Source organism: Vombatus ursinus, unplaced genomic scaffold, assembly GCF_900497805.2.
Source record: "Vombatus ursinus unplaced genomic scaffold, bare-nosed wombat genome assembly UNPS02014839.1, whole genome shotgun sequence".
NCBI lineage: Eukaryota > Metazoa > Chordata > Mammalia > Diprotodontia > Vombatidae > Vombatus > Vombatus ursinus.
The window spans coordinates 1058722-1078339 of NW_020954617.1; the positions used below are offsets into that span (position 1 = coordinate 1058722).

The following is a 19618-nucleotide window of genomic DNA, read 5'->3' on the forward strand; positions in this document are numbered from 1 at the left end:
GCTGTGAGTCAGAGAGAAAGGTCCCATGTTTCTTAGAGTGCAGGGGTAGAATAGATGATGATACATCTCCTTTAATGTTATTTCCACTGATAAAATTATATCAGTTTCTGAAAGAAATTGAATCAATTCAATTCAACTCAGTAAGAATTTATTAAGTACCTACTATGTGTAAGACTTCATCTATGGTGATATTCTTACTAGAAATGGAAGCAAGAGAACTAAAGAAGTTACAACTAAATAGAAAAATAGCTCATAGGTTGTCCCAGAAATGGAAAGGGAGTTGGAGGAGATGGTTTGATCATGCACCCCAAGATCCCCCCCCAAAAAAGCAAACCAAGAAACAAAACATTGTTTCATAGGACACTGGGTCACCTCATCTTGCAGTGCTCACAATGAGCCCCAGAAAATAGAATACCATGAAGAAAATTGGTGTTATACTCTGATATCCAGTATAGAAGATGGAGAAACAGAATTTTTTTTTCCATTTCTTCCTGTTTTCCCAGTCTTTCACCTTACTCTGGTTTTACTTTCCTTCCTTCACCGTCTGAACCCCATGGTTGACCAGTTCAACCATGCATCATCGTCTATGTTGAATTTCTTGTTCCCACCTCGCCAGTGTCAAATCTGGCTTCTTCCTCCCATCATCTACCTTCTTTGCTACTTGTATACTACTGAATGCCTTTGAAGGGCATCAGGCAACCACTTTGACTGGGTCCACTACCAGTTTATTCTACTTAGTCTTTACTGGGTCTTCATTGATATATGTCAATCCTTGATTGTCTCTCTAATACATTCCCCTCTGTAGCTGTTCCAAACCTTCTTTTCCCTCCTCAAGTGCCCTGTACCAACCACTCTTTCCTTTTCCCACTCCACAGAGGACCTCACTTACTAAAATACTGAGAAAATAAAGGCACTATCTATCAAAAGGCCTCTGCATCACTCCCTATTCTTTCCTCCTTTGCCCCAGTCTCTGAGGACTGAATCAGTTTTACCAAAAAGACATGTGTTCTTGATCCCATTTTCTCCTGTCTCCTCTAGGATCTGGCCCTCTTAAATCATTCCTTACCCCTTTCTCTCACTTTCAATCTTATCTATTAGCTCCTTCTTTGCTACATACAAAAATGTCCAGTTGTCTCCCATCCTTAAAAAACCTCTAGCCAAACTCAGAAAAAATTTACATACATTCATTGCCTCACCTTTCCCACTTTCCATCCACTTCTCAAGCCCTTACAACGTGGCTTTTGACCCCATCTCCCAGCTGAAACTATTCTCTCCATGGTTAATAAGAGAGGCAGCATGGTGTGGCTCATGCAGTATTGCTGACATTTAATAGCTGCCATGTAACTATGGGCAACTCATTTAACTTCTTTAAGCCTCAATTTCCTCCTCTGGAAAATGGGAATAAACAATACCTATAGAACAACATTATTGTGAGGCTCAGATGAAATAAATACCTACGTAAAGTGCTTTGTAAACTTCAAATCAGATCTTGAACCAGGAAGAGTTCAAGTCCAACTCTGCCGCATACTTTGTGAACTTAGGCAAATCACTTAGCGAGCCCTGAAATAACTCTCTAAGATTATACTTTTCCTTCCTTCCTTCTTTTCTTCTTTCCTTCTTTCCGGAGGCAATCAGGGTTAAGTGACTTGCCCAGGGTCACATAGCTAGTAAGTGTCTGTGGCCACATTTGAACTCAGGTCCTCCTGACTTCAGGGCTGGTGTTCTATTCACTGAGCCACCTAACTGCCCCTCTAAGATTATAATTTTGAGAGCAAGTGGAAGACTTTTCCTCTTTGGAAGTTTCCAATGACAATGAAATAACATGTCCAGGACTAACTAACTAAATAAATAAATAAAATTTAAGAAGGTAAACATCTGCTACCATCACTAATGTTCTATCAGCAGAGACCCGTGATCTTTGGGCCTTAGATCATTCACTGACCTACTTGTAGTTCCTCTCACACAATACTTCATCTCCTGTCAAAACATCTTTGCATTGGCTGTCCCCCATGTCTGGAGTGAATTCCCTCTTCTTCTCTGCTCCTTAAAATTTCAGGCTTTCTGTAAAGCTTTAAAGACTTTGGGGTAACACTTTCTCCTGGCTTTCCTCCAGGAGACTGTTTCTTTTTTGTCTCTTTTGCCTGTTTCTTTTCAGTGTCTTTTGCTAGATCATTATCCATCTCCTGCCCACCAAGATCACATAATCAGCAGGACTCTGTCCTAAGTGGCCTCTTTGCCTTCTGCGTCATCTCTCTTTGTGATCTCATCAGCTCCCATGGATTCAATCGAAATTTTCTATGCAGATGACTCCAAATTCCATATATCCATCTCTAATCTTCTGTATCTCTAGTTAATCACCTGTGGAACAGCCCTATCAGCATTTCTTAACTCTGCAACATTTCTCTCATTTCCTGTTCTTTACAATCACATTGTCACAACCATAGCTCAAGCCCTCATCACCTCTCACCTAGACTATTGCAATAGTCTTCTAATTGATCTTGCTGATTATATTTTTCTTTCCAGATTTATTACTCAATACTTTCCTAATATCCTGTTTTCTACTCAGATTATCCTGCCGGCTGTTTCGTGATATTCCAGGTCCCTTACTAGAGCCTTTGCGTAGGCAGCTGCTCATGCCTAGAACGTATATTCCCTTCTCACCTCTGGGTTCTTGGGATTTTTAGCTTCCTTCACCATTCAGTTCAGGTCAGGTACCATCTCCCATCTGAAGTCTTTCCTGATTCCCCCAGTTATTAGTGTTTTCTCTTACCTCATATTACCGTGCATTTTCTCATATAAGTATGTGTTGTATTCTGCCCTTGCTACCCATCCCCACTCCAGTGCTATTCCAATAGAAATTGAGTTCCTTTGGGTTAGGGATCAGATACTAGAAGGATGATTTCACTTTTGTTTTTGTATCCCCAGATCCTAGCATAGTTCCTTTATCATAGATGTTACTTTAATAACTTTAGTTGAATTAACTAAGAGAAGGATATCAGTGGTACTCCTTGGGGATTAGTCCTGAGGCTAAGGGTTTAGGGATTAGCTAGGTGGCACACTGGATAAAGTGCTGGTCCTGGAGTCAGGAAGACTCTTCTTTCTGAGTTCAAATCTGACCTCAGACACTTACTAGCTGTGTATCTTTGTATCTTTGCCAAGAAAACCTCAAATAGGGTCCACAGAGACTTGGACACTACTGAGCAACAACAAAGAGTTTAGAAGAATTATATAATTTTAGATTTGGAAATGAATTTAAAGATCATGTGTTCAATCTAAATGTTTGATTTGACAGATGGAGAAACTGAGATCCATATCTACTGACTGAAATTCATGGATACAATTGCATAGTAGTTGTCAACTGAATAGATATGAGTTGAAGATGAATAAATATAGCAAAATATGATACACTTATTTGAAACAAAAGTTGTAGAAATGGGATTAAAGTTTATATACAATTAACAAATAAAAGGACCATGAACAGGCCATCATTAAACCTGAGGTTGATCAAATATTTTTAGAGGACACTGAATACCCAACCAGTTGAAATCTAACTAACCATAATCTGTCCCCCACTTCGAAGCTCCATTTTTTTTCTTCTTTCACTTTTAGGAGAAAGAGGTAAGTCATAACAAAACCCCTCATATCAGAGATTTATTCATAAAACCAACTTCCAGGAATATACATAAATTCATCCTCATATCCTCTGCCATTGGTTCCTAAAGCATAGGCACAAAGAACCCTGGAGGGTCACAGGTTTTTACAAGAAGTCTATTAAGGCCCATGCAAACCCATGGATAAGTTAACATATTTTCCATAATTTGAATAAATAATATGTCCTACATGTATATAACAAATGTATAGAGATAAATAGCAAATTAATTTATAAGCACTATTAAATTTAAAGTAGCTTTTTGATAATTTGTGCTTTCTCAGATAAAAGATACTAGCACTCAAGCTGTGATCTCCATTTTTTGACAATAAAAAGAGACCTCATACACAAAGGCTGAGATCCTCTACCCTATACCACCCATATCTATAAAATTTAGAATAAGAACTAAAAAGGATAATGATAAACTTTAGATACTAAAGAATCCTGCAGATTAAACTGTGTTTAATGTACTGTACTTCCCAAAGCAGAAGTAATGTGTTTTAGAAAAATAAACCAATAAACAAAAGAACCAAATCCCAAGGAAGTGATTAGTTGAAGCTAAACAGTTATCATGTTAAAGTGTGGTCTTGTTTTTAAGGAGGATGTGAAAAAACTGAAAAAGGTCTTGAGAAGATCAAAGGAAGTATGAAATAGCAAGTTAAAATAGTTGGAGATTTCATCTAAAAAAGGGAAGCTTTTCAATTATTTTTATGTCTATGAAGTTACTTTAAATGGTCATTCTCTGTGACAAGAGAAATCCAGCTTCAATCACCACAGTAATGAGTTAAGTGTAAAGAAAGCCTTTTTGACTGCAAGAGTGACTAATCTCTGGTAAAAGGTGCCAAGGGACACTAAGAAATCCTCCTCCCTGGAGATCTTTAGAAGCAGAATAGATAATTATCTGTCTTAGATGGTTTAGACATTGGCCAATCTTATAGTAAAGGCTAGACCAAATGACCTTTCAAGATTCCTTCCAATCCTAGGAATAAATTTATTTGCACAGGTCTGCAAAAGGAAGCCAGGTACCTTCATTTCTACCTTTATATTTATCCTCAACTCCCAAGGGGTGAGCTCATGGGAAAGCCCCTTCTGAAGTAGTTCAGTAGTTTGCATTAAGTTGCCCTCTGAAAAAATGAAGGTGCAGCCTTGGGTCATTATAATGGCTACAGATTTGAAGCAAAGAGAAATCAGTGGGGTAATGGGAAACTACCTTCTCCATACTTAATATCTTTAACATAGACTCAATCTAGGGGTAGATATTGTAGATATCAATTAGAGTCAAGATGCACTTATCGGTTGCTTTCAAACATTAATTGGTCACTGTCACTGTTGCCTGATTATACATATGTCTCATTGCCCTGTCATTCTGAGCAGCTGTGGTGGTCGTGGTTAGGATAAGAAATTCAAATGTCTTTAAAAGGAACCTATCATTTTATCTCCTTAACCTCATTTATCAATGGAGATTAAAGAAATAAGCTTATCACTTTATGAGCAATTATCATATAGTGAGTATTATCACCAATGTATGTTTGGCATTTTGATCTATAGGGTTTAAACAGTGCCTAGACCACAGTAAATATTTAATAGATTTTTCCCTTAATTAATTAATTTTCTTCCAACAAGATGAAAGTGAGATACAAGAATATGTCCAAATTCACATGTAAAAAATTGTAGAGGCAATGTTAGAATTCATAGACCTAATTGGCAAAAAAAAAAGTCAGAGTGCCACAGTAACATTCTTTCTTTATTGTCCGTCACCCTGCCCATCATTCATGATGTGAGATTATGGCTATTAGAGGTGCTATTTGAGGAGGGGGTCATTGGGAACTCAGAAATATACTTCCTGCCTAATCTCCTACCTACTTAGCCACATTTCAGAGATATTAGGGAATAATTATTATGCTCTTTACTCACATGTTAAAAATATAATTTTAAATGGCACAGAGCACCAGGTCTGGACTCTGGAAGATCAGAGTTCAAATCCAGCCTCAGACATTTATTAGCTTTTCGACTTCAAGAAAGTCGCTTAACCTCTGCCTCAGTTTCCTCATCTGTAAAATGGGAATCATAACAACACCTACCTCTCATGATTTTGTGAGGATCAAATTAGTTAATCATTGTAAAGCACTTAGCAGAGTCCCTGGCACATAGTAAGCACTTATGTTAGTTGTTATTATTATTATTTAATTTAGAGCATAACATATATTTAAAAACCATTCTGGTAAAGCAAACACCATGGGGAGCACTTCTTTATAACATACTAGTTACTTGCCTCAAAAGGAATGCAAATTAATAAAAAATCAAATAGGGTCAATCTACATTTTTCTATACAAAATAAATAATCTGTGATTAAGGAAATTGAAAGAAATTTATTGGGTCTTTGTTAAAAGTTGGTTGACAATGAAATTAAATAATAAAATGCAATTTATTTTAGACTACTTTGAGAATTTTAAACTCCAGGTCATCTCACGATATAATACACAATACCTTCAACCACATCTTTACATAAAACATCTTGTAAAATCACATGACTATACTCAATGGACAATGATTCTATTTATAAAAAAAACTAATGAGTAATTAAATTAAGGTGCAATAACTTTTTTTTTCAAATAAAATATTAGCACCATACTGGATAAAAATGGTCTAAAACTATTGGTTGGTTTGTTCTTTCTCTTAAATAACTAAACATAACTCCCTTCCCCTCAACAAAGCATATGGGTTAATATGCAAAATCAGTCTACTATATGTAATTTTATTTTTTTTGTATTTTTGTTCCAGTAAGGAAAAAGGAAGTAAAAATTTTCATAAAATTAAAAAAAGAAGTCACTTAGCAGTGGGTCCCAACAGATGCAAAAGTAGACATTTCACGCCGTATGGTACTAAAAGGGGAGAGCTCTAGTTCTGTGGTGTATTCATTATCATTGTCATCACTGGTCACTGTTGAAGACTTCTGAATGCATTCATCACAGCAGCAGCAGCAGCATTCCATAAAGGCCCGACTGAAAGGTTTGCAAAGGCAGAAAAGGAGGACAGGAGTGACACAAGACTTAAAAAACAAAAGAAATTGACTAATGAGATGGAGAAGGTCCATTGTCTGCTCTGAGACCCCAGTAGCCATGTAGGCTGTGACGATGTTGCAGATGTTCTCAGGAATGATGCAAAATCCATACAAAATGGTCAAGGCGACTACGGTGCAGTTCATCTGGCTTTCAAGCTGAATCTGTCTCTTGTTCCCTCTGGTGCAAGCCTTCTCAGCTTTGCGGATTTTCCTCGCAGTCACAAGGGAACAGGTGATGGTGAAAAGTGTGGGCAAGCAAAAATAGCAGCCAAAGTACCACCAGAGTCTTGCACTATCGTAAGTGAGAGCTAAGACATAGATCGTGTCTGGGAGCTCAGGTGAAATCTTGATGACACACCGTTCTGCTGGAACTCTGTCACTAAAACCCAAGTCTTCTTTGCTGAGCTGTCTCAAGACGACTTCTGGGAGTGCTAAAAGTAGAGCCCCAACCCAGATGACAGCTAGCTTGGCGGTTGTGGAACTACAATTTTCAATCATTTCGTAGTACATCTGAACATTAGTGGCAGCCCGGAAGCGGTCTATACACAGAGCACATAAGGTGAATGTAGTGACTCCCAGTGCAGCAACCTGTGTAAGGGAAGTGGAACACATTTTAATCCATTAGGAATATCCCAAACACAGAAAAATGGAGCACAGCTAGGTCATCAACTATTCAAAAGGAGAATGCTGAGGTACTAGGGTTTGACAAATGGGAATCGGGACCTGCTGCTTCACTTGGCTCACCCTTGAGGTCTAACTTGAACATCATAACACCGGTACATTTGGGTTTGAGTACACGAGTATTCTTTTCATCAGGAAAAGTCCTTATTCTCCCCACCTCACCCACTCAAATAGCTCCATATACATAGAATCTAAATCACAAAATATTCGAATTTGAAGAGACCTCAGAAGTCACTGAATCTAAACAATATCCCCAAAAGGAATCTCCACTACAGCTACCTGACAATAATTTTTATTTTGAGCCATTGCCACAGGCTATAACTCTAAGTCTAGGTGTCCAGCTTGTAAATGTATGCCATTGGGCTCCCAAGTGAGGGTGTAAGGATGGTTCAGGGAAACTCATTAAATTGCTTCAATACTTTGAGAAGCCATACTTTCACTGGTATGTGGATTCCCAACACTGATAAAAATTTACAATTTCTCTATGCACAAACAGACTATCTTCATAAGTTCTTGTAAGTGGGGGGAGGGGGGATACTGAGTACCTCATGGCCAAATATCTGGTGAGAAACCTTTTGGACTTTACTAGGTTGAGCCTTAGACAAGAAACATATAGTCCAGCATCAGACCCATTTTCTTTGTTTTGTAGTTATTATTTTTATTGATCTTTTACTTTTTCATTTCCTTCATGTCTGAATAGATCCCTCTGTTCTTCCCTACCCAGTTATCCATCCTTTGTAACAAAGATTATAAAAAGAGAAAAAGTAGTTCAGTAAAACAAACCAATATATCAATTGTATCTGACAGTCTATGCAATATTCCATCCATGCAGTTACAAACTTTTGCAAAGAAGAGGGAGAAGGGTATGTTTTCTCAGTTCTTTTTCAGGGCCAAGTTTGGACCAAACCAATTTTCATAAATTTTCCAATGTTGTAGAACCTGTTAGAGATTGCACTCTGATGACATCACCTTTCAGAGCAGTGGTGTCCACTTTTTTTGATCATGTGTCCTTGATAAACATTTATGAGTACATATCCTGCCTCATGTGTGTATATGTATGTATGTATATGTTTACTTCCTTACAAATTTAGAAATGAATCTACTGTAATATTTATATCAACTATAAAGTCTATACAAAAATATAAATTACAAAGATGAAATAATATTTGACACTAGAGTCAATAGGGAGCACCTAGAGTTTGTTGAATAGGGGAATGATGTATTCAGACTTGTACTTTAGGAAACTAATTTTTTAAGCTGTGTTATGAATGGTTTGAATAAGGGAAAGTTTTAAGCAGGGCATCCAAATAGAAGGTTAGTGGAATAATCTTAGGTGAGAGATGATGACGATGATGATGAGTTAGGTCATGGGCTATGTGAGTAGAGAAAAGTGGACATAGGCAAAGGATATTGTAATCAATAATCAATCAATAAACATTTATTATGTGTTTACTATGTGCCAGGTACTGTGCTAAGTGCTGGACATAGAAAAGATAATGTTTGGCAACTGATTATGGGTGAGGAAGCATTAGAGTCAAGGATGACACCAACATTATGAATTTGGAGAGCTGTAAGGATGGTGGTGCCTTCAACAGGAAGTGGGAAGTTTAGAAGAAGGATGAATGTGGGGAAACAAAATGTAATGGGATCTGTGATGGTGATCACAACCCATCCATACCTACTCATCCTGTGACACTCATTCTATCCCACTAAAAATGGAAAGGGGAGTGGGGAGATTGATGCTCACTAGTCACTGCCACAGAGTACAGCATTCAATCTCTGAGGTATGCTTACAGTAGCCATAAGGTGATCTTGGGGACAGGAACGAATGAGTGGATAATTTTGTCACTGGCACCTACACACCTGATGCGATAAGTACCCAGATTATAATTAAGTTATAACTACTCTAAGTGGATGGTTTGTCCTGTAAAGAAGGGGGTGGGAAGGGATGGGAAGCTCAAACAGTGGTTAGATTAAGGGAGGTATGTTATGTTGGAGAAAAGCCTCACGATTGGATATGATGGTAAGGGTAAAAGGTGATATGTGTCTCACCCTCCTTGCCTTTGATTTTTTTATTACACACCCCTTGGAGTCAGCCCTCAACCTTCTCCACCACAGTCTCCACTTTAAGAGACCACTGCTCTAGGGTATCAAGTCACCTCTCCACCACAAGGAAGCACAGTAAGATATAGGTAGAGAAGTACATTACCATTTACAAGTACAGGTTCTACCATTTTGTGGATAAATGGGATAATTTACAAATAAATAAAATAGGGTCATTAAAAAACCCCAACAACAAAGAATTGCTATTGCTGTCATTGTTGTTGTTATTGAGAGATGTCCCACTCCTTGTGACCCCATTTTGGGTTTTCTTGGGAAAGATACTAGAATGGTTTGCCACTTCCTTCTCCAGCTCATTTACAGATGAGAAAACTGAGGCAAACAGGGTTAAGTGATTTTCCTGGGGTCACACATAACTAGTAAGTGTCTGAGGCCAGATCTGACCTTAGGAAAATGAGTCTTCCTAACTGGCTGGCATTCTATCTACTGCACTGCCTAGCTGTGCCAACCAAAAAAAAATAGTACATTATTATAGAGGAAGCTGATGGATCTGGAAGGAACCTTAGAGATCATCCAGTAAAATCCCCATATTTTACAGGTGAACCTTAGAAAAGTTTAGCAGCTTGCCCAAAGTCACAGGGTCAGTTAGTGGCATAATTAGTAATAGAACTCAAAAGGCACAGCGGATAGAGTACCAGACTTGGAAGTCAGGAATACCTGAGTTCAACTCTGACCTCAGATACTTACTAGCTATGTGACCCTGGGCAAATCACTTAACCTGTTTGCCCCAGTTTCCTCATCTGTAAAATGAACTGCAGAAGGGCATGTCAAACCACTCCAGTATCTTTGCCAAGAAAATCCTAAATGAAGAGTTGGGCACCAATGGAAAATGACTGAACAACAACAACAACCACAACCTAGCTCCTAGTTCAGGATTCTCCCCACTGTACCATGAAACCTCTCTCTACATAAAAGAGTATGTTTATAATGTAATTCACTAAAAGCATGGCAGGAATCTCAGAGGCATCTCAGCCAACTGTCATTTTGTAGATGTCCCAAAATGAGTTTAAGTGACTTGTCCTAGATACTTCTTGTAGTAAGCATCAGAGCTGAGACCAGATCCTTTGACTCCAGAACCAGTGGTGAGAAACACAGTATTCTGAGTACTACAATATTATCAGAGCTTAACTGGCAACAACCACATTTTTGGTATAGATTTGCAGGGTTGCAAATAGTATTTCAGACAAACTGATCCAAGCAAACAGCCTAAATATGGGGAAAATAAGACAACGTGAGAAACAATTCTCAGCAGAAATTTACACCTCACCTTTGTTTGAAGGCACTTTTTCTTACCAGCAGTGTGCTCTTGACATATAGCCTATGGGTTAACTGATGGAGTAAAGGGCCTCGTTTTACAAATGAAGTATCTAGTAGGTTGAAGATAACAAGGGACACCAGTGATTGGGGGAGGAGGAATGTAGAGAGTTATCGCTCTCTTTTTTTGTTAAACATTCTAGAACTCCTTTCAAAATCAGTTGTCCAATACCCCATAACAATTTTTTTTCTCTATCTCTCCAATGCTTTAATAGTATCATAACTCAGTGCTCTTAGGTAGTAAGAGGAAAAAAACTGGTTCAGAACAGAATGGAGATATAGAAATGGAAGAGAAAATAGAACCCAATCCTCTCGTTTTACCTGGAGAACCTGAGGCCTAGAGCTATAAAGTGACTTGCCTTACTGTGTACAACATTATCCTGATTCTGCTCATTTCATTCTGCATCAGACCATACAAGTCTTTCCCAGTTTTTTTCTGAAGTCAGCCTGTCCATCATTTCTCATAGCACAATAATATTCCATTACATTCACGTACCACAACTTGTTCAGCCATTCCACAACCAGTGTCTCTGATAAGGGCCTCATTTCCAAAATGTATAGAGAACTAAGTCAAATTTATAAGAATACAAGCCATTCCCCAATTGATAAATGGTCAAAGGATATGAACAGGCAGTTTTCATATGAAGAAATTAAAGCTATCTATAGTCATATTAAAAAATGCTCTAAATCACTATTTATTACAGAAATGCAAATCAAAATGACTCCGAGATACCATACCACACCTATCAGATTGGCCAATGTGACAAAACAAGAAAATGATAAAAGTTGGGGTGGGAAAATTGGAACACTGATGCATTGTTGGTGGAGTTGTAAACTGATCCAACCATTTTGAAAAGCAATTTGGAACTATGCCCAAGGGGCTATAAAAATGTGCATACCCTTTGACCTAGCAATAGCACTTCTAGAGCTGTATCCCAAAGAGATTATACAAATGGGAAAAGGACCCACATGTACAAAAAATATTTATAGCAGTTCTTTTTGTGGCGGCAAAGAATTATAAATTGAGGGAAAGCCTATCAATTGGGGAATGGCTGAACAAGTTGTGGTATATGAATGTAATGGAATACTATTGTCCTATAAGAAATGATGAGCAGGTGGACTTCGGAAAAACCTGGAAAGACCTGTATGGACTGATGCTGAGTGAAATGAGCAGAACCAGGAGAACGTTGCACACAGTAACAGCCACGTTGTGCAATGACTAACTTTGATACACTTAGCCCTTTTCAACAATTCAAGGATCTAATACATCTCCAGAGGTCTCATGATGGAAAATGCTATCCATATCCAAAGAAAGAACTACGGAGTTTGAATGCAGACTGAATCATACTATTTGCTATTTTTTTCCTTCTGTTTTGTTTTGTTTCCTTTTTCTGGTGGTTCCTCCTATTGGTTCTAATTCTTCCTTACAACATCACTAATGTGAAAATATGTTTAAAAGTAATGTGTATATATATATATATATATATATATATATATATATAGCCTATATCAGATTGCACGCCATCTTGGGGAAGGAAGCAGGGAGATAGGGGGAGAAAAATTTAAAACTCAAAAGCTTATGGAAGTGATTGTTGATAAACCAAAATGAATTAATAAAAAAAGAATTAAAAAGTATGTCATGCTTTGAGGTCACAGGTGTTTTACATGTGTTGTCTTAAATGAACCTTACAACAATATTATGAGGCAGGCAGGGCTTTATGTTAAGTTTTCTACTGAAGTTAAAGGGAGGCATGAGTGTAGTTTTCCTTTTCAGATAGTTTTTTTTTGCCTCTAAATTCACTTATACTTCAGATGTTATGGAGTGATTATGAAGTGTAAGTCTATTGAAGGGTCTTTATCAGTGTTTTTCCAAATTATTTATAATTTAGAAACATCTATAATGAATAAAGTACATGGTTCAATAATTAACTTATAAAAATCATTTGAATATTAGTTGGTGCCATCTAAATTTTGCTTATCCAAATTTGAAATACACTGACATATTTAACTTCCTTCATAATATGGTCAACACAATGATTTCTGTTATAATTTTGAAATGCATTTGTTTATGTACATCTCATTAAAAATTCCTCCAAGATGAATGGTGCAATGATGTACAATTATAAAACTATTGTGAATACTGAGTCCTTAGTATTTAATAGTCATGTCTGATTGATAAATTTCAATGTCACTACAAAATGTCATGCTTTTCTTTGAAGCAGTATCCTGAGAGAAATGGTATGAATAAGATGAAATCTCTCATTAATTAAACTGCAAAAGAAAGAATAATTAACAGTGACAAAAACAGAACTACAAACATTTTTAATAGGCAAGTCTATTAATTTAGTGAGTTTTCAAGACCAGAGAAAAACCTATAGTAAAAAAAAAAAAGGAACATGGTTTTTGAAAACTAGAATTTGATTTTGAGGACATATTGAGCATTTTAAAGGGGGTGGCACCCAAGCAGAAAACCAAGGGTACCAAATTAAAAAATACTAATTTAAAAAACTTAAGCTAATTCTATCCTTCTTTTTATGTTGCAAAGAATGCTAAAAGCACATCACTTTTCATACCCTGTCCAAACAATTGCTCCTGTTTTATAGGACACTCAGTAGGCAAGTTTTCAGGTCACTATTTTTGGTGTGTGTGAGCATGGGAAAAGACATTCTTTTCTGTCTAATTGTAGAGAAGATAGAAAGTGAGTTCTTGAAGATCCATGATAAAGAGCTGTCCTTTATGAACCCCGCCGTCCCCTACTGCCTTTTTTGGATGGCTCTGGTTTTATTCCAGAAAAGTACCAGTACTTAGAACAGAAGAGACAACTCATGTCCTGGTACTACAAAATGTGACCTCAGTCAATTGCAGATGGCCTTCTTCTTTCAGCATTTTGCACCTCCTTCTTTGCCTCTCTTCCCCTTTCCTTGCTCTTCCCCTACTATCTTAATCACTTTAATTTCTCTTTTTCTTTCTGTTGGTCTTTCTTTTCCTTTTTCACTTCAGTACTGGAACCTAAGGTCTTTCATTGATAACCACTGTAGGCAGACATCTCAAAAATATCTACAAAATAGAATTCATTATCCTCCCTTCCACCAAAATCAGAACAAAAATAACTCTCTGTCCTTCCTAATTTCCTGTGAAGGGGACCACCATCCTACCAATCACTTGGGTTTGTAATCTTGGAGTCAACCTTGCCTCCTCACTCCACATATCCAGTTGCCAAGTCTTGTCGCTTCTATTTCAGCAATATCCTTTGCATCTATTCCCTTTCTGCCACTCTCATGGCCACCATTCATCTGGACTCTTATGGTCTCTTGCCTGGACTATTCCAGTGCTTCCTAATTGGTCTTCCTGTCTTCAGTTTCTCTTCCCCTCTCTAATCTGCCCTCTGCTGAATTCAAATTCTTAAAGTAGAGGTCTAAACATTCACCTGCTCAAGAAGCTGCAGTAATTCACTATTACCTCTAGGATCAAACACTAATTCCTCTTCAAGTCTTTCACCACCTGGCCCCAGCCCATATTTCCAGGCCTACTAGAATGTTATTGTTGTTCAGTCACGTCCAACTCTTTGTGACCCATTTGGGATTTTCTTGGCAAGGATATTGGAGTGGTTTACCATTTCCTTCTCCAGTTTATTTTGTAGATGAGGAAACTGAGGCAAACAGGGTAGAGTGATTTGCCCAGGGTCACGCAGCTATTACGTATCTGAGACCAGATTTGAACTCAGGTCTCCCTGACTCTAGGTCCAGGACCCTAACCACTGCACTACTAAAATGACTCTCCTTTAAACACTCTACCTTTCAACCAAACTGGCCTACTCATTGCTCCCCATGCGTGGGACACTCCATTTCCTATTCCCATACTTTTACACAGGCTATCTCCATGTCTGGAATATATACTTCCTCCTCACCTCTGCATCATAGAATTCCTAATTGCCTTGGAGGCTCAACTCAAGTGCCACTTCCCACAAGATATCTGTCCTTACTCCTCCCCCAACCAAATTTATTTTACAAATATTTTGCACTTATTTACCTGCAGATATATTTTTTCCTCCTAAGCACATTTAAGTTTCTTGAGGACAGAGACTGTTTTATGTTTGCCTCTGTATCCATAGCACCAAGAGTAGCTTCTGGCATATAGTAAGTAGGGTCTTAATAAACGCTTATTGAATTAATGAAAAGATGAGGTACTATATAGCTGATTGCAGGGAGGGGCAAAATATAGGAATATTATTTGCAGAGGAAAATTTTTGCAGGCTATTCCTGAATAATGGTATAACACTGCTTCCTAAATAGTGGTATAACACTAGTGTAAAGAGACAAAAGCCATACTAGTAATTATTTTACCTCTCTAGAGGTATCTTCATACCACCCCATCTGATTCCCAGAAACAACTTAATACCAACAAGAGAGGTGGTCCATGAGCCATGTTCTGTCATGGATGGAAAACTCACTTGATTTCAAATAAAAACGTAGTCATCTATCTAGTACTAGGTGGTGCAGTGGATAGAGCACTGGGTCTGGAGTCAGGATGATCTGAGTTTAAATCCTGCCTCAGACATTTACTAGATGTGTGACCCTGGGCAAGTTGCTTAACCTCTATTTTCCTCAACTGTAAAATGAGGATAATAATAGCACCTACCTTCCAAGGTTGTTATAAGGATAAAATGAGATAATATTTGTAAATTGCCTAGCATAGTTCCTTACACATAATATGAGCTATATTGTTGTTATTCAGTCATTTCAGCTGTGTCCCACTCTTCATGACCCATTTTGGGGATTTTCTTGGCAAAGATAATGGTGTGTTTTGCCATTTTCTTCTCCAGTTCATTTTACAGATGAGGAACTGAGGCAAACAGGGTTAAGTGACTGCCCAGGGTCACACAGCTAGTAAGTGTCTTGAGGCCGGATTTGAACTCATGAACATAAGTCTTCCTGATTCCAAGCCCAGTGCTCTATCCGCTGCGCCACCTAGTTGCCCAGGTACTATACAAATGCTAGTTATTATTAACCATTATTCTTGTTGTTATAATTATCATTTGTCTTCTTCCATATAGGAAGAAACTGTAATAAAACATCTACCAATAGTGATTTCAAAACCAGAAATTTTCTAAGCTTTCCAAAAAACATACTGCTTATGAAGCACCTTTATCCTTTGGTGGGGGATGGGCACCTGATAACCTCAGACTCCATTTGTCCCACCATCCAATTGTCCAACTCAGTACCAGAGAGTGACTGTGAACAAAGAGGGAGAATTTGACTCATTGTATTTTGTTTTGTGTGGTGGGGATATTACATTAAATTCCTTCTTATTCAAAGAGTACTGAGGAAAGAAAACAAAGTATTCCTCGGGAAAAGAGTAATCTGTTTAGATCCTGACATAGAAATTGATCCGCCACTGAGAGGTTTAATGCAAACAAAACAGGGAAAGAGAAAATAATAGGGAAAGACAGTAAGCCAACTGTGAAAATGATACTATTGAAAGAGACAATGCAGGCCAAATAAAGGTACCACTGTTATAAAGCAAACAAAGTCTTTTGGAAGCCTTCTAGTACAGATCAATAATTCCATCTTAATACCAAAGGGAAAAAGAATACACAATGATCGTATTCAGAGAGAAATCCTTATTTTTGAAAGACAACTTAATTGTAAGCTTGAATTTTCTCTAGTGCAAAAAATTTAATTAAAAGTTAAGTTTAGAGAGAGAAGAAAACATTCTTTTTTAATACAAATGAAATTTCCCTAAATCCAAGGTCACGTTCATTTGGTTCCGACACAAATTGTAGTGTGCCTTAGAAATATTTTGAAGTCCATGGATCAATGTATTTGTTTACTTTGTTTACAAAGCGACCCTCTGAGACAGGGGTATTTAGCCTTTTTTTATGTCACAGATACCTTTGGCAGGCTGGTGGACTCTATGGATACCTTTTCAGAATAATGTTATTAAATGAATAAAATGAAATACATAGGATTACAAAAGAAAATGAATTATACTAAAATACAGTTGTCAAAATGTGAAAAAAAATCCAGGGACCTCAGTTTAGGAATTCCTGCTCTAAAACAAGAATACTAGTAAGAAACCCTATTTAATTTAGCTGAGTGTTACAGCTTTTTCTCCATCTAAGGCATATTTTGATGCCTGATTATAGAATAAAGGTAATTCTTGGTTCTACAGGGCTATGCCAACAGAGGGAGGTTAAGTGTCTTGCTCATGGTCACAGAATAAGTGTCCAAGATGGGATTTGAATACAGGTGTTCTTAACATTACAAAGTACAGTAACAAATATTTTCATAAAGAGCCTTACATTTTGCAAATTCACACCAACACTGTGATATAAATGGTGCAAGTGTTATTATCTCCATTTCACAGATGAGAGACTTGAGGTTCTGAAAGGTTATGTGACCCATGATCACAAACAGAGCTAATTAGCAAGTGTGTGAGTCAGAATTTAAATGTAATTTTCCTGACTCAAAGTCTAAAATTATATCGCTACTCCATGCTGGCAGGTCCTATTAAACTAGAAAGGCTTCAGCTATACTTGAGACTTAGACTACCTAAATCCAGAAATATGTATCACTAGAACTTGGCTACCCAAATTCTTTCAGCTATAGAAATTCATATGGGCCATGTAGTAAGGAGAGGAAATGTTGAGATTTTCATCATTGATGTGAGTACTCATCAAGTAACTTTTGAAGTATTAAAGTATTGAAGATGTATAGTCTCTATTATGTTATTTTTATGAGCCTAATAGGAAAAAGGATGAGTACTGAGGACAGTTTTACTTAAAATTCTAGAATCACAGCATTTAGAGCTTGACTGGTCTAACTCCCTCAGTTCATTGATAAAGAAACTTAAAGCCCATAGACTTTAAGTGAGTTTCCTAAAGTGACCTAGTAAATAGGTGAACTAGAATTTGAACCCAAGTCCTCTAACTAAATCCAGTGAATATTCCACAATGCCATGCTCCATATGGTTTTAGTTTATATTCTAGTGACTTGGTTTAGTAGATGGTGCAGTGGATAGAATGATGGTCCTAGAGTCAGGAAGGTTCATCTTCCTGAGTTCAAATCTGGCCTCAAACACTTACTAGCCGTGTAACCCTGGGCAAGTCACTTAACCCTATTTGCCTCAGTTTCCTCATCTGTGAGATGAGCTGGACAAGGAAATGGCAAACCACTCCAGTATGTTTGCCAGGAAAACCCCAAATGGGGTCACGAAGAGTTGGACATGACTAAAAACTACTGAACAACAATAATCTGTCTACACTTTTCAGGACTGAATTGCAATCTCTTTTCCAAAAAGACACTTTAAACACCAAGCAGGAGATTTCGTTTCTCTTTTTGTGTGACTCAAAGCATACAGTACCTACCTATTTATTGGACTGCTGTGAATCAATAACCTTTTATGAAAAGTTTGCACTTCTGAATGAATGCAAATAGTGATACTGACAATGAAACATTTAAAATGAGTTAATGAAATCAAAGTCAGGACAAAATGGAAGAGATTGTCTCATCTCCACAAATATCTACCTCTCTGGGGGAAAGGTTTCATGGCCAGCCAGGCAGAGTAAAGGATGTCTTCTTTCTTCCTTTTTTAATATCACTGAGATTTTATTTGACACATAAGCATATTCACCAAGTCATTATAACCATGTCAGACCATTTGGACAAAGCCTATTTCACTTACATAATTACAGCCTTAAATTTGCAGGAAGAAAGAGTCTATGAAGGAAAGGAGCAGGCTGACATAATTGCACCATTTTCTTTTTTTTTTTTTTACTCTTGTCTTCCTTTCAGCCTACTAGCACTCTTTCATAAACTTTAAAATAATTCTAATCACCCCAAGCAATCACCATTTTAGAAAGAATCATGGAAGCAGCATGGTACAATGAAAAGAAAATGAATTTGGAGTGAGGTGAACTATGCTCAGATTTCAATTCTGCCAGTAACCATCTGTGTGACATTGGGCAAGTCCCTTAATTTCACTTAGCTTCAGTTTTCTCATGTATAAAATGAGAAGATGGTACTGGATGATTTCTAAGATCATTTCAGCTCTAAATACATGGTCCTGGACACAGGAGGGTTTTTTTTCCTCCATGGCTAAAGAGTACCTCAATCAAAGCTTCCTACCAATCATGGTATCAGTAGTAAAGTGTGTCTAGTTTGTACTATGAAAATTTAGTTATCTCCCACTGAGGTGTTTATTGAGGGCTTCTCACTGCTACAACTCTATCAATAGTGCTCCTTTATCCTGAAAATTACATAAAAGAAATAATATTTCCCTTTGTCTTAAACTTAAGTCACTAATGGGAATTCATGGAAAATAACTCAAACATTCAATAACTCATATTTGTGGGTAATTAACAAATGATTTCAAAATAGAACACATTTATTAAAGTAAGGTGAAACTAAATTCTCCCCAAGGCCTGTGTTTTTTCTTAGGAATACAGTGATGATCCTCTTGGTCCATTACCAGCATATGTGTGCTTGGATTTGTTTTTTTTTTCCAATGGTGCTTATATATTTTCACTAACTCATTAATATTCTCCTAACTGCCCCTCCTTGTAAGATATAACATTGCATGTGGTCCAGGGTGTAATTTTAGAGATGATTGTAAGTCTCCCTCAATTCAACAAAATTTTATTTAAGCATCTACTATGAGCCAGGCATTATGAATCGTAAGGCAAAAAAAATGGAGTAACCTCTGCCCTCAAGGAGCTTGTATTCTATTTGGGGGAAACAACTTATACACTAATAAACAAGTCTCACACATACACATACACACACACACACACA

The 19618-nt window shown here is 37.4% G+C and overlaps 1 protein-coding gene across 1 annotated transcript in view; it reads right to left on the reverse strand.

The window, feature by feature from the left end:
* Positions 1-6418: 6418 nt before the first annotated feature.
* Positions 6419-19618, reverse strand: part of GPR37 (G protein-coupled receptor 37) — a 28068-nt gene continuing 14868 nt past the window's right edge. The window contains exon 2 of the mRNA XM_027840195.1: positions 6419-7298. Coding sequence (XP_027695996.1) covers positions 6480-7298 — 819 coding nt within the window. The 3' untranslated portion in view covers positions 6419-6479. The remainder of the gene's footprint in view (positions 7299-19618) is intronic.